General features: G+C 60.6%; 1 protein-coding gene across 1 annotated transcript in view; it reads right to left on the reverse strand.

Moving 5' to 3' along the window:
• The window catches only part of ABLIM3 (actin binding LIM protein family member 3), a 58,184-nt gene that overhangs the window by 6,991 nt on the left and 36,573 nt on the right, over nt 1–14,620 (reverse strand). Inside the window, exons 5-14 of the mRNA XM_009285737.2 lie at nt 12,566–12,692; nt 12,334–12,427; nt 7,170–7,257; nt 5,660–5,718; nt 5,009–5,080; nt 4,475–4,630; nt 3,288–3,317; nt 2,579–2,708; nt 1,586–1,684; nt 110–160 (exon numbers count right to left, since the gene is read on the reverse strand). Coding sequence (XP_009284012.1) covers nt 110–160; nt 1,586–1,684; nt 2,579–2,708; nt 3,288–3,317; nt 4,475–4,630; nt 5,009–5,080; nt 5,660–5,718; nt 7,170–7,257; nt 12,334–12,427; nt 12,566–12,692 — 906 coding nt within the window. The remainder of the gene's footprint in view (nt 1–109; nt 161–1,585; nt 1,685–2,578; nt 2,709–3,287; nt 3,318–4,474; nt 4,631–5,008; nt 5,081–5,659; nt 5,719–7,169; nt 7,258–12,333; nt 12,428–12,565; nt 12,693–14,620) is intronic.

Genomic DNA, 14,620 nt, shown 5'->3' on the forward strand with positions numbered 1-14,620 from the left:
CCCACCCCCCCCACCCCTAAAGGCGACTCAGCCAGACCAAGCCCCGCACTGGTATCCTGCCCCGCTTCCCCCGTGGAGCAGAGCCCGGTGTGCAGATGGCAGACTGTACCGTGTCGCTTATAGATGGGGGGTTTTCGGTAGATGTTACTCTCGCCGGCAGCTGGTGGCAGAAGAAAGAAAGGGAAGAAAGAAGGAAAGAAGAGAGGAAGGGGAGGTCAGCGTGGGCATGCTGAGAGCAGACAGGACAGAGGTCCTGCAGGAGATGCTATCCCCACGCCATGTTTCCATCACACCACCACCTTCAGGTCCACGCGTCCCACGGGAGTGCAGTGCCAGGCCAGGGCCAGGCAGGCTCCAGGATGGGCAGCAGGAGCGCAGTCCTGAGGCTGCCCTCAGGCAGCAGTGCGCACAGAGGACATGCAGTGAGAGCCCCAGCGTCAGCATGCACTGAAGGGCAGCGGGTGCTGCCAGCCGCGGGAGGGAGCGGCACAGCCAGGAACCACCGGCCACCCCTGCCAGCCGGCAGCAATGCACCACAGCTCACGCTGGTGCAGTTTCTTGGGGGAGCCAGCACCTGGAAGAACCACCTGCAATCTACCTGGGGGCAAAACAACATCAGCCAAAGCCTCTTTCCGCAGCAGAGAGAGAAAAGAGCGAGCTGGGAGGGAAAGCGAGCTGGAGCCTGGTGCTGAGAGCTATGGCCCCCACGCAGGGGCCAGGCAGCAGAGCTGGTGGAGCAGGGAGGGGGCCATCCATAAACCACTGACCGTCAGCGGGAGGGCAGGGCAGGCAGCAGGGCCAAACCCTGGCAAGGATGGGATGGGAGCAGGGGACCATGGTGGGGAGCCTCTGGGTGTCCTCATGGTGCTGTCCCAGGGCATCAGCTATACATTGTGGAGGGTTCCACGCTTTGGAGGACAAGGGCAGCGGAGGATGCCTACAGCTGAGCAGGGTGGTCTGGGGCTCTGCCCCCCCTGCACGTGCTGAAGGGTGGATTGGCAGCTCTGCCTGCTTCCCTCCCCACTCTCCCTTTCTGCCCGCTCCGTCCCCGTCCCCATGGGCTCTGTGTGGCCGGGAGCGGGTGGTGGCCCTTACCTGGTGGCCCCCTGCAATCCCTGCAGAAGGGGAGCAGGCATCTGGCAAGCCCAGAAGACTCTGGGGGGAGGGAGCGGCGGGCCCTAGGGGGAGTATAAAATAGTCATCTGTAGCAGATGGGTGTGGAAAGGCCTCCGGCAGACACACTTCGGCTCGTGATCCTGGGGGGAGGCAGGGGAAGGGGCAGACTCTCCGCAGGGGACTCATCTTCGTGTGGGGTGTGGAGGAAGGTCAGGGAAGAGGGAGAAGAGGGACGTCGCAAGGATCAAGCAGACTCCGGGCGGCTCTGGGATGTCCAGGTGGTGATGGGGAGGGAGGAGGGTTCAAGCTGCAGGTCCTGTTTATGGATGGCCTCTACCAGGGGTAGATCCTGCTGCCAGCTGGCTCTAGGCAGGCGGCGGAGCTACGCATGCGACACAGGGGGGAAGGCACATGCGGACATGCCACAGACACGGCGCTTCCCCGGGGACCGGGGCACTCCAGAGCCTACCTGGGATGTGGAAATGCTTGGGCGCTTGGTATGAGGTTGGAGTGGAGGACCTCACATCTAACTGGCTATAGTAGGGGGAGCTGCGCCCACTCTCAGTGCCTATGCGGTGCCGAGCAGAAGCAGCCATAAGTGACCAAGAGAGAGAACAAGAGGCAGAAGAAAACGGGTGTTAAATGCAGCAGTGTTAGAAGAGCGGGGGGCGACCCACATGGTGGGGGTGACAGGGACGTGTGCTGGGCCGTGGTCCAGGATGGGGCATGATGGAGCAGGGAGAGATTTCCCTGCATCTCCGGAAGAAGGCAGGATGCAGAGGAAACCCCATGTGCGGGTGCTGTTACAGGGCAGCAGGCTGCCCCACCGCTGGTGAGAGGAAAGCCGAGCATGCTGCAGAGGCAAACGGTGACGGGCCCTTGGCAGTGCAGCAAGGGGGTAGCTCGGGGAACGCGGGACCTCCAGACTTACTGACCTCGGATTTTCCCAGTCGTTCCTCCCCGGCTCCAAAGGACAGGAGACACGGCACAGACACACTCTGCTTCCCCCCCGACATACTCCAGGGCATGCACACATGTGTGTGTGTAAGGACCCTCCTTACAGCACTGGCTGGGCACAAGCACTCTCGTGCACACCCCTCCCAGAGCTACCAAGCCAGCTGAGGGGTCTTCACTGGACCTGGGGACCACCTCCCTCCCCACCCCATCCTCCATGAGCCCCAGCTCAGGTCTGAGCCAGGACAAAGCCCCCTTTGGCCTCTCCTTGCTGCTCGCAAGACAAGAGTCAGGGGAACCAGAGGATGCACTCAGCAGAGTTGGTCACCGCCCCACAGGTCCTGTTGCTGTCAGCCCCCCACAGACACGCCCCCCCCAGGCCTCCTGCCTGCTTGCTAGAGGAGGGACCACCGAGGTCCCCTGGGAGATGCAGGGGACAGTTTGATGATCCCGCTCCACATGGGGGTCTGAGCTTAGCCTAGCCTGGGGTTGCAGCTGAAATCCTCACCTGAGCGGTAGAAATGGTGGGGGGATCTCGGGATGGTGGGGGACATGCCCTGGCGGCTGTAGGTGGGGGAGTCGATGTAGCCAGGGCTGGAGGCTCGCCTCTGCCGTGTGTCAAAGCTCTCGTAGATGTCCTGGGGACAGGGAAAGGTGTGGAGAGAAGCAGCGTTAGAGCTGGTGGGATGAGGCAGGTCAGTGCCTCGGTAGCCCTGTGGGGAGGTGTCCCATGGACGGGGGTCCCTGTGCTTGTGGCAGCCTGGGAGGGTGCATGCTCTGTGGTGTGACATGCCAGGCAGCGTGCGTGTCATCCTCTGTGGCTGGAGGGGGTCCCCAGGCTGCTCTGCCTCCCTGCTGCCAAAGTGCAGGCAGCAAAGCCCAGGGTTTGGGACCAGGTGACAGTGTTCAGCCAGAGGCTTTCACCGCCTTGCCTGGAGATCGTCCCCTTCCCCTGTGCTTGTTCCCAGTTACTGGCGTCCCCCTCCATGGGGCAGAAGCTGTACCCTGGGTCCACTCTGCCAGGGAGGGCTTGCATGCTGCTCTTCCCGGGGCCCAAAGGACAGGACCCTCCTGGCCCGGGTCTCCTCATCTCCCCGCACCTCAGGGCAGCACCGGGGTGGGGGACGCTCAGCAGAGCCCCGGCGGTCCCTGGGCAGAGGGATGCCCTACAGCGGCAAGCAGGTGACAGACCCCCTGGTGCCCGCCGGGGGCATTACCTGCGAGTACGGGGAGAGGGTCCCCAGGGACTGGAGGCGGCAGGAGGCAAGGGGGGAAGAGAGAGACAGCACACAGTTAAAGGGAGCAGTGACAGACAGGGGTCCCACAGCGGCTTGTTTTCCCCATGTTACAGACTCATCACAGCTGCCAGGCAGTAAGGCAGCTGGTGGCACAGCCAGAGCCGAACTGTGGCAGGACGCTGGGCAGGGAGCCCCTGGCCGGGGGGGGAGCTGGCATGAGGATAGCACCTCCAGAATGGGCAGCCTGCACCCCTTCTCAGAGACTTCGGTGGTGCAGTTGCAAGGGGGGGAAGGTGGCTGCTGGCCCCGCGGTGCTCCACAGCGGGCCACGGCCATGCTGCCTGCACCATCACCGGGTGTGCTGGAGGAAACCAGACTTGTGACAAGCTTTGGGACTAGAGATGTAAGAGATGCTGCTGCTGGCCATTACAAAGTCTTCTTCCAGGACCACCTCAGGTCCCCCATCTCTGTGTGAGCTGCTCAGACCCTCTTCTTCCACGGACTTACTGAAATCATCCAGCAGCCCCAGTCTGCCTGGGGGAGCGGGGCAGGGCAGTCCCGTGCCATGTGCTGCTTGGGCATCATCTCATCACATGCTCGCAAAGACACACTGATCAAGCCCCCTTCCCGACTGCGGGGCCAGCACCCAGCAGGGGCAGCCCTGCTGTGCTCCAGAGATGCCATGCTGGGGCTGGGTGGCCAGGAGGATTGCCTGCCAGGGGCTAGGCTTTGGGCTGAGCCTGCTGGCCGTTTGTCCCTCCACCCTGGAAAGATGCACATGTGCTGCGTGCCCGCCTCCTCTCCTGCTGCGGGCTGCGATGGGTGAGCTCCCTGCCACATCACTCCTGAGGGTGGCATCTCTTCCCGTGCAGCGCTGTCTATCCCTGCACATCCAGTCTGCAGCACAGTGTGGGCAGGGCGCTGCCATCAGCTGATAAGGTCACTGGTTTCTTTCTTACTCTACAGCAGCAGCACCAAGACTTCTCTTCCAGCCCAGGCCCTTTTCCCAGTGACAGGGAGCCTCCAGGAGAGGTCTTATCCCCGCTCCTGCCTCCCTACAGTATTCCCATCGGAGTGAGCAAACGCACATGCAGTTTTCCCCATTGCCCCGAATCGGGGTCCGGCTCCCTGCGCAGCCTGGCACTGGGCATATCGAGACTCAGTACCTCCCCATAGCTATATCGCTCCAGCGTCTCATCCGATGTGTATCTGTGATAGGGCTCGTAGGAAATGAGGTCAGGACGCTGCACTTCATAGATAGCTTTAATCTTGGGAAGAGCTGCCAGGTCTTTGTAATTAAGGATCTCATTATCCACTTTAGCCTAGGGAGAGGGAGAGACAGAGACAGAGAGATGGAAAGGAAGAGGAGGAGAGAGGGGAGGGGAGGCTGGAGCACACAGTGCAGAGCCAGCACAGAGCAGACAGAGCCCACTGTCACCCTGGCAGCAGGAAGAGGTAAGAGGAGATGCCCAAGAGGCAGCAGTGGGAAGAGGCAGAGGAGCTGGGAGGGTGGGACTCTGCCCCTCTGAGTGCTCCCAGTCTGTGCCAACTGCAGTGCCAGCACAGCTTGTCTGTGCTGTCTGGGCTCATCCTCAGGGGACGCTTCACGCTGCAGAGTGGCATTGGGAGCTGTTACTCCCTTCCCTCCAGCCAGAACATCTGTCCTGCTTCACACAGACGAGGGGCAGAGCTGTACTTACGCAGATGACACGGTTCGGGGAGCCGATGCTGGAACCGGGGGGCGAGATGGAGGTTTCCGACGTCCTTCTGTGCTGTGGAGGCAGAAAAGCGCAGGACAGGTGAGAGCACAGTGGGGAGGGACTCCTGAGCAGGCACAGTGCTGGGTGCAGCAAGCACATCGTTGGTTTTGGGGCTGAATTTCACTCAAGGTCCAGTTCCTCTGCCCTTTCATCTGCTTGCTGCCAGTGCCCATGGCCATTGCAGGCTGCCCTGCGATCCAGCTTTGTGTCCTGGCCTCTCTCGGGGCCAGATCCAGAGTCAGGTGAGTGGCCCGGCAAGAGCCAGCAGGCAGCTGTCCCTGTGGCCAGCTGGGCGCAGAGAGGGAGCAACAGCTCGAGGGGCACAGGGGGTCGGCGAGAGGACTGCTGTGCCCCCTCCCTGGCTGTGGCATGGGCTGGTGACAGCCAGGAGGCAGGTCCCCGCTAACAGCCTCGGCCATGGCCACCCGCCATCCTCTGAGCAGCGGGGACAGAGCTCGTGCCAGCATTGGGAAGCCACCCTGGGCTTGGACATTGCCACAACAGTTCACCTCCAGCAGGGACTCAGGACTTGGGGGCAACATCACCTGGGATGTGCCACCTCTCAGAGATGCCCCTCACCCTGCTCCCTACCTTTAGCTTCTTCTCTGCTCTGGCCGCCTGCTTGCAGATTGGGTGCCACACTTCGGAGCCTGCAACACGGCAAAGAGAAAGTGTTTCAGCTCCACACACAGTTCACCCCTGCTGCTAGGGATCATCCAGCTCCCTCTGCCATGGGGGAGTCCCATCCTGTCCCTGCCACCTCCAGCACCGACCTGCAGCCCATGGATCCCAGGGAGGATGTGTTGGTGCTCTCCCCAGCAGCAGCTGCAGTGAGCAACCAGTGTTATAGGTGTGCAACCCCTGCATGTGGGGGGGGCAGCTCCTGGGGGGGACCCTGCAGAGGCAGGAGGTAGGAACTGGAGTCTCTCTGTGGAGAGCAGAGCAGGAACGAGGCGGTGAGCCCCGAGAATGCAAAGGAGGGGGTCACTTGCTGGGTCCCACCGGCTTTCCTGGGTGCCTTCTCCACTACAGCGCAGCCCCAAGCACATGCCCATTGGGAAGGCAGGGCAGTGGGGACTGGGTGTCTGTACTAAGAAACTAAACAGCGTCCGAGCACCGAGAGGTAGTAGCCAACACTGCTAAACTGTGACAGCAAACCCAGGCGTGTTTTTGCTGCAGCCCAACCAGCACTCAGCCAGGCAGCTCCTGCTGGTTAAACTTGGGGTAACACCGACCCCAGGGCACGCACAGCCCCTTGCATGCCCTCTGGGCTGGAACCAGCAAAGCTGCCGAGCTTCGCCCAGGTGTGCCCCGGGATGGATGCTGAACACACTCATCCTGCTGCCCATGACAGGGCCTTGCTGGGACCCCCACTCCAGCTCTCACAGTGCACAATTCTCCCTTTGCCACCCATGGGGTCATCAGTGACTCAGGGTGACAAGCAAGCACAGGTTACTAAGAGAAAACAAACCCTCCCTCTGCGCTGGAAATAGCCCCCAAGGCAGCTCCAGGCAGGGATGAGCTTCTTGCCAAAACCAAACCCAAACCCACTGGCTGTGCCAAGCGAAAGCCTTACCCCTCCAGTGTTGCTCGCAGCATAACCTGGACGGTGGGAGTTGGGGGCAGTGGGGAAGGGGTCCTGGACCACCTCCCCTGGGGCTGGGGAGAGCAGGGAGCCAGTCACCCTGCACCCATCCCAGCCTCTATTCGCTGGGCGCAGGCCAGGGACACATCCAGGCATGCCCGGCAGTGCTCCCCAGCTGTGCAGGGAGACTCGCAGGGAGCAAAAAGCTGCCAACAAGGAACAAAGTCTCCTCCAGCTCAGCAGCAGGGAAGGTTTCATGGAGAGAAATTATTGCCGCACGGCCCAGGAAGAGCTCAGGGGCTGGAGAGCAATGGAGAAGGGTCTCTGGCATTGCTGGTGGGCACTGGGACTCTGCTGTGCAGAGACACCCTTTTGGCTTTGATCGCCATAAGGACCTGAACCCCAAGTGCCCCCACAGCCAGCACACCTCCACACAGCCACACTGATCTGCCCCACTCGGGTCCATGCCCCAACGTGGGGCAGGGGAGTCCCTCCTCACCGCAGCAGGATCCCTACCTGTGAGGTACATCTCCTCTCCTTCCGTGAACATCTGGTGGCAGCGGACACATCTGGCACAGGTGGGGTGGTAGTGCTTCCCTCCTGCCTGCAAGGGCGAGCAGAGAAGAGGGGCCCCTGAGCAAGGCAGGACATGGCAACCTGCTCGCATCCCCGGCAGCCCTCTCTGCTGCAGGCAATGACGAGGTGAATGTGGCAAAACTGCTCAGAGTGGCCTCGGAGACCACTGCAGTGTACAGAGAAAACCAGAGACCACTTCATCACTAATGCTTCTGCAGGGCTACAAGCCGAACTGGGACCCTTCTGCTCTCCTTGAACTGTTCAACACACAGGAAAGCAGAGCTAGGAGGTCCCAAACAAGGTACCCCTACATACCTCACCCCTAATAAATTGTCCTTGGACTCTGGAAATAACTGAGACCCCCTGCAGTAACACTCAGCCAAGCAGCCATGCTTTGCACCAGCTCCTTCCCTCTACAGGTGTGAAGAGAAACAGCAAATTTGGCCCAGGATGTCACAGCAGGGGAGCAGTAAAGGGAGAAGGGCCCCAAAGATAAACCTCACAAAGCACAGGCTTCCTCTTGCTGTCAGATCCCCCCTACCATTGCCAGCCCCTCTCCCTAAAGAAACTTTTCTCCTTCTGTGAAGCCATGCCCAAACTTCAGCGCTAGTGACATGCTATTCCCCAGCTGAGCAGGAGCTGGGCTGCTCCCTTTGCTCTTTGACAGGGATAATAGCTTTAATTGGTGGCTTGTTTCCACTCAAAGTGTCTGCTAGCATTTCAATTATAGGCTCATTTTCTGGGCTGGGAGCTGGGAGGCAGGAGCTGGTTCAGGGCAGGAGGAATCTGGGCTGTGCTGTTAGAGCTCGACCCCAAAGGACATTTTACTCCCATAATAATCCAAGAGAAGAGGAAGGATAATTTAAGGCAGCAGAAGGAAGACGAGGCTCTGGCTGACAAAGGGGAGGGTTATGGTAGAGAGGGCTGGAGCCAGTTTGAAACAGGAAGGATCAACAGGAAAATGTGCTGCGAGGATAACTGAGAATCTGCCAGTTGATTGCCCATAAAAATCAACCTGGAACTCAATGTCTTTGGGGTACAGACAGCAGCCAGTGGCTTTTTCCCCTCCAGTTTATGCCAAAAATGAGTGGAACGTTTTAGGGCAGGCAGGGGAGATGAGTGGGAGAGTCTGGACCCCTCTTCCTTTCATTGCAGTGCACCTGAATCCAGGGAGGAGACAGCCCTGTGCCCCAGGCACCTCCCCGTGCCAGCTGGCAGCAGCACAACGTACTCCTGGGCTGGCCCAAGTGAGCCCACAACCCAAATATCCCAAATTCACACCCAAAAGCTTGATAACACAGCAGGAAAGTCACCAGTGGGAGGGCTATAGAGACAGACCCACTATGAACGCCAATGAGCAGCAAGGAAGGCGCCAGCCCCGGTCACCCAGGCTCTCCAGTGGGACAGGAGAGGTCCCTGCAGCAGCCCCAGCAAGCAGCTGCTCTGAGCCCCGGCCCAGCTGCAGCACCCCATGGCAGGGGCTTGCTCTGAATGCTTCGCCACCCTGAGCAAACACACCAGCTGGTTCCAGGCTATAGAGATTCTAAACTGGTTTTACCCCTAAAAGCCTCGTCTGGAGCCCCCGGTGTCATTGACATTGTGCCAGTGCGCTCATCGTGACTCACGCGCACTGCTCTAGGGAGGTGTCCCACTGGCCCTGCCAAGGCAGAAGCTCCAGCCAGTTCCTCCTGCTCTGCCCAAGCCCCCGTGCACATAACCCTGCCCGTGCCAGCACCCCCCCAGCAGGTACCCACCAGTCAGCGCCACGTACCCAGGACAGGCACACTGAGCTGCGTCAGTTGGAGTAGACAGCCATAAACACAGGGAGAAGAGGTTAAAACCAACTCAACTAAAGCCCAGCTCCTAAACACTATGGGCCAGTGTGCCTACAGTTCCCCACACTTGTATTTCCAGCTGGCTAGAGACAGCTAACGTTGGGGACACAGGGCCCTGATGATTGATGTGCCGCCTCCCCCCAGTCCCTCTCTGAATCTGGGATGGGTTTGGTGCTCTTGGACTCTCTTAGTACCCCCACCGGCTCGGTGTGCTGACAGTAAGAAAAAAAAAAAAAAATCTATGTATCTTTTCCTGTCTAGACTATATGGGCTGCTGTCACGGGTCAGACCAAGCCAAAAGGGGATGCTTTGCAGATCAGGGTGTGGATGTGGAGGGAGGCTGGCTGCTCCCCTGGCAGTAACATACCAGCTCAATCCCACCTTTCATTTCAATGCAGACCTTCTCCAAAAACCACCCAACATCTCAACACCCACCACTCCCCCTCGAGGAGTAACTCTCCAAACCGTGCATAAACCTTGTTCCTTTTATATTGGTTAATACTACAGCTCGTAAAAGGCTGGTAGAGGCTGTGAGGGAAGAGACCTGCTCGTTATCACTTGGGGTCCCTTAAAGACTCATTAATCATCCAAGCCTGGCTGCACAGCTCGGAGCAGCTGGGAAAGCCCAGAGGCTGCCGGGATAGCACGAGAAGGCTCCTTAAGGCCTAAAACTATTTAAAGGCGCCCTTTCCATTTTGCACTCTGCTGGAGAAGACAATTAAAGCCTCTGGTTTTACAGGAGATCGTTCAATATCGCGAGCAGGCACATACCCGGGGAGGGTGGGGAGTGCAGGCTCAGCCCTGGCCGCAGGGAGGTGAGGGGTGCCCACAGCACCCACAGGCTCCGTGGTGCTCGCCCAGCACAGCCCCCCCCAGCATCCAAACCCAATGCTCCTCTCGGCTCCGTGACGGTGCCTGCGAGGAGGTGGCACCTCGGCTCTGCCCGCAGGGACCCCAGCGCTGAGGCGCATTACTTCTAGCCCACTGGAGTCCCAACTGCATAAGGAGGGGTCCCTTGTCCGGGCACGGACGTGGCAGGCAAGGTACTAATGCAAGACGACGGCTGTTTGGAGCATCTCGTGGGATTCAGCCAGCCTCTTCCCACAGCCCAGCAGAGCTGGCCAGCCACTCCAGCCAGGGAGAGCTGATGCTGGGAGCAGAGCCTGGGACAGAGGGCACAGGGAAGAGGCGGAAGACGAAGTGGGAGGGAATGTAGAGCTAATGCTGGGAGACCAGCCAGGGGAGATAGAGGCAAGGGAGAGCGGGGAAGGCTGCCTCCTTGCCACCGCCCCCGGGCCACCTCCAGCTCGCAGGCGGGCTGCACACCTGTCATGCCCTGCAGGGATGCTCTCAGTCCATCCCCTCAGACACGCAGCAGCAGGAACATCCTATGCTCGTCCTGACACCACTGTGGTTGCACCAAGTGAGGAAAACCCCGAGAATGGGGCAGCAAAGAGGCAGTGGTGCCCGAGGGTGCCGGCCAGGCTGGCAGCACAGCCTCCAAGCTCAGGGCAGGGGTCCCAGGTCCCCTCTGGTTCCTCTCACCCGCCCTCATACACTGCAACCATGCAACGCCCAGCCTGCTTGCCCTGCTGGGTGGCTGAGGATGGTCCTGTCTGGCAGAGGGTTATCGGCGATGAGACTGCCCAGGGGAGGAGTAGCAGGAATTTGAGCTCAGGGAACCCTCTGGCTTCACCCTGCTCTGTTCGGATGTTTACTAATCAAGTGGCCCCCTGATGGGCAGCCAGCCTGTGGCAGCCACTGCAGCGCTGAGCTCACGCTCACAGCAGCCAAAGCGTGAAGTCAGCAGAAAGCCTTCCCAGGCAGAGGCAGCTCCCTGAAAAGGGGGAAAAGATGCTGGAGGGCTCCTGGCACCCGGCTGCAGCTTCGGGAGAGGGTCCCTCGCCAGGTTGGGTGCTTTCAGGCCAGCCCAGCTGGCAGGACCAGAGGGGGTGACCACTTCTTGGTAGGCTGAGTATGAAACAGGCTGGAGATGTCCTGGAACAGCTCTCAGCGGGCTGGAGACCTACACAGCCACTGCCACTCCAGCCCACAGCACCTGCAGTCTGGCTCGCTGTGGAGCCACACTATCTCTGATTTGGGATACAGCTTCCTATTGCTGCTGTCTGGAGATAGCAGAGGTGTGGGTGCCAATGTCACCCACATCTTCCCTTCCCACGAAGGGAAGGTCTCAGGAGTGACTGAGCACACCTTCAGCATTGCTGTCTCTCTATACCACCACAGCCCAGCCCCACAGCATCACCAGGGGGTCTAAAAATCACAACAGATTTCATTCTGACATCTTTCTCTCCGCCTCCTGGCTCCTGAGCATTTAGTTCACCCTCAGACCAGATTTTCCAGCTTTTTCTTTTCCCCTGCAAATGTTGGGGTAGAAACAGAAAGCATGACAGGACACCTCACCTCCAGGAGCAAGGACCACAGGAAGGACCCGACTGCCTGGTTGACGGGAAGGACCAGCCCTGATGGACCTCTCTGTCCCTCCCCAACAGCAAACCCCACTCTCTCCCACCTCTGCTGGCTGCGCAGATCCACCATCGCCCAAAGCATCCTCCAGGGCCACCTGCATCCATGTCTTGCTGTGGGATCCCCATGGGATCCCTGCATCCCTCGGTGGCTCTGCCACAGCAGCTCCTGCTGACCAGCAAGGTGATGAGCAAAGCCCCCTCCAGATTTGGCCCAGGGCAGGGGACCCCCTGCTCTGGTGGCTGTCCTGCAAAGGGATGTGCCGTGGGGACAGCTGCCTGCGGGCAGGGTGCTACAGCCCCTCGCCCAGGCTCCGCAGAGGGCAGCTGTGCTGGATGCGTTTCCAAGGCAACAGACAGGCTGCCTGCCCAGGGATGCGCTCAGAAGGCAGGCTGGGGTGAGCATGGTGGGGACACTCCAGAGCTGGGCATGGTAGCAGCTGGTTAAGGCTAGTGTCCCCACACCCTGGGCTCCGGACACGTCCCAGCACACCCAGGCCACCGTGTGCTCTGGCTGATTCTGGAGCTCCAGTACCCAAGCCATCTCTCCAAAGGTCTGCAGTGTGGCATTGCCCCTTCCCCAACTCCCACCCTCCAGAGAAGGTGGTCAGACTGTGTCCACACACCCACTGCAGGAAGAGCCACGGCCCCAAGAGACCAAGGGTAGCATGACAAGGGTGCAGGATGATGAAACTCCCACGCCTCCCCAAGGCATGCATCTCGGGGCGGGACGCATGCAGTCCCTATTACAGACTGGGACGGGCTGGCCGCAGCCCCAGGACTCACCTCCAGGACCCTGCCACTGATGTACCGGTCGCAGGTCTCACACTTGATGCCGAACTGGGCATGGTAGTCGGTCTCACAGTACGGGATGCCATCCCTTTGGGAGAGGGAGGAGAAGGGGGTGAGCAGCAGGTGAGCCAGGCTGGGCACCCCTTTGCTGCAGCCCCAGCCCCCGGGGGTGCAGCCCAGCAACGGCCGGCATGGCCAAGTCTGCCGCCAACACAGCGGCACTTACTTGCTGATGTACTCGCCGGTGAGGATAATCCCACATGTTTGGCACTTGAAGCAGCTGACGTGCCACTGCTTCTCCAGGGCCAGGAGGGACTGGCCTTGCTTGATCTCCTCCTTGCAGCCTGCGCAGTCTGGGGGGACAGAAGGGTGGGGGAGCACATGAGACCACCGCAGCTCCCCAGCGGGGGGCTCAGTAGTGCGGCAGGAACACCCACATCTGCTGGCCCACACCAAGGAAGCCTGGCTGTTTAACCCAGTGCACCCCTCGCTCTCACAGGAAGCTCTGCCCCAGAGGACCTCCTTTTCTAGGGGATGCTGCTGTGCTAAAAACCCTGCTCCTGAGACCACTCCGGGGGCAGCCCCTTGGGGATCATTTCTTCATAGGGAATCATTTCTTTACGGGAATATGCCACCTCTGCTTGTTCCCAGCAAAGGAGCCAGGAGGAAAGCCTCCTGCTGGAGCTGGGACCTCTGAGGCACCGCCAGCACCCAGCCACCCTGGCTGAGCTCCCGCCGCAGCACAGAGCCGGGTCTCCCTGCCGGGCAGCAAGCTCAAGCCAGGGTGAGTGCATGGGCTGCCAGGGCCGTGCTGCCCTGGCAGGTCCCTGGGGGCTCCCCTCCAGGGCGGGAGCGATGGGAAGTGTCCAGCAGCAAGCGCAGCAGAGGAAGGGCTGTGCACTCCGGCAGCCGCGTCCGGCCCTGCTGCAGTGTTTACGAGACTCCCTTCCTTCCCTGCTTCCCCTGGCTCCCGTCAAGGCTGGGATCAGGAAGCACATGGGCCTCGGACCCCTGACCTTGACTCCTCCTTGTCCTCTTCTCCCCCTGGGCAGCAGGTTTGCCCGGATGGGGTTTCTCCTTAACTCCCTCCCTGCCGCCTCCCTCTCTGCCGTGGCACCACAGAGGTGCAGTAGCACCGCACAGGCAGCCCAAGCAGGCAGGCTTTTCCACTGAACCCATCTCCAGGCAGCTCTGCACCAAGTCCCTGCCCGCTGGGCAAAGCTAAGGGGGGGGGGGCCGATTTTTGACCCCTGGCAAAAAGTAGGCTCTCCAGCTCAGGTGAGCCAGGATCCGCTCCCTCTCTCACACAAGCGGTGCTGGTTTTTTTGTTGCTGGCAGGGCTGGGGCTGCAGGGAGAGGCTCAGCATCCTTCTTCTAGGAATGTCCTTCCTGCAGAGTGCACCAGTGTGGGCTCCAGCAGGCAAACCTCCCCTGCCACCCTGTCTGGGTGGCACTGCCAAGGCACCTGGGCTGCAAGGGGCACACGCAGGCAGCAGGCTTCATCTGGCTGCTGCCTATGAATAAAGCATGGTGCCCTCAGGTAACCCTGCTCTGCAGGCCAGGGAGGAGCACTGGCGGGAAGGGGATGGGAAGGGAGAGGAAGGCAGGCAAGAGGAAGAGCATGCAGCTGCCTTTCCCCTGCCCTGCTATGAGAGACGGCACGGTGCTGTGGGCTGGCCACAGTCTGCCTCTGGGCAGCTCAGGGTGCTGATGGAGGAAGATGGGGGAAGCCCCAACCTCTGGCTGGGGCTCATTCAAACCTCGCCACGTCCCCTAACTGCACCAAGGCCATGGTGAGAGCTGGGCGGAGGCAGCTTGGGGAAGCTCCCAGGGACCCATCAGCACCAACTCATAACTCAATCCGAACAGTCACCACCAGTGCCACCAGTGACCGGTTGACAAGGACCATGGGTGACACCACCGTCCTGGGTCCGGCCCTGGCTGCAGGGCTCGGCTCCAGGCACTGATGCTTCAGGGCCTGCTGAGCCGCAGCAGCAAGGGCTCCCGCCCGGCACCCCCACAGCTCAGCCCGCTGATGTGGCAGGGTTTGGGCGCCACGGTGTGGCACATTTCCCAGCTCTCCCTGCCTTCTGCCACCTGCCCATGCACTGCGCTGAGACAGCTCCCCTGGGACTTGACAGCAGCAAACACGGGGCATATGGGAGACAGCGAAGCACAGATGTTAACGCTGCAGTCCCCTCACTCCAGACACGGGCTGAAGCAAGCCCTGCATGCAGCAGCTCCATGCCGCAGGGATGCTCTGCCAGCCCCCCAGCACAGC

This window comes from Aptenodytes forsteri, unplaced genomic scaffold, assembly GCF_000699145.1.
Source record: "Aptenodytes forsteri isolate BGI_AS27 unplaced genomic scaffold, ASM69914v1 Scaffold54, whole genome shotgun sequence".
Lineage (NCBI taxonomy): Eukaryota > Metazoa > Chordata > Aves > Sphenisciformes > Spheniscidae > Aptenodytes > Aptenodytes forsteri.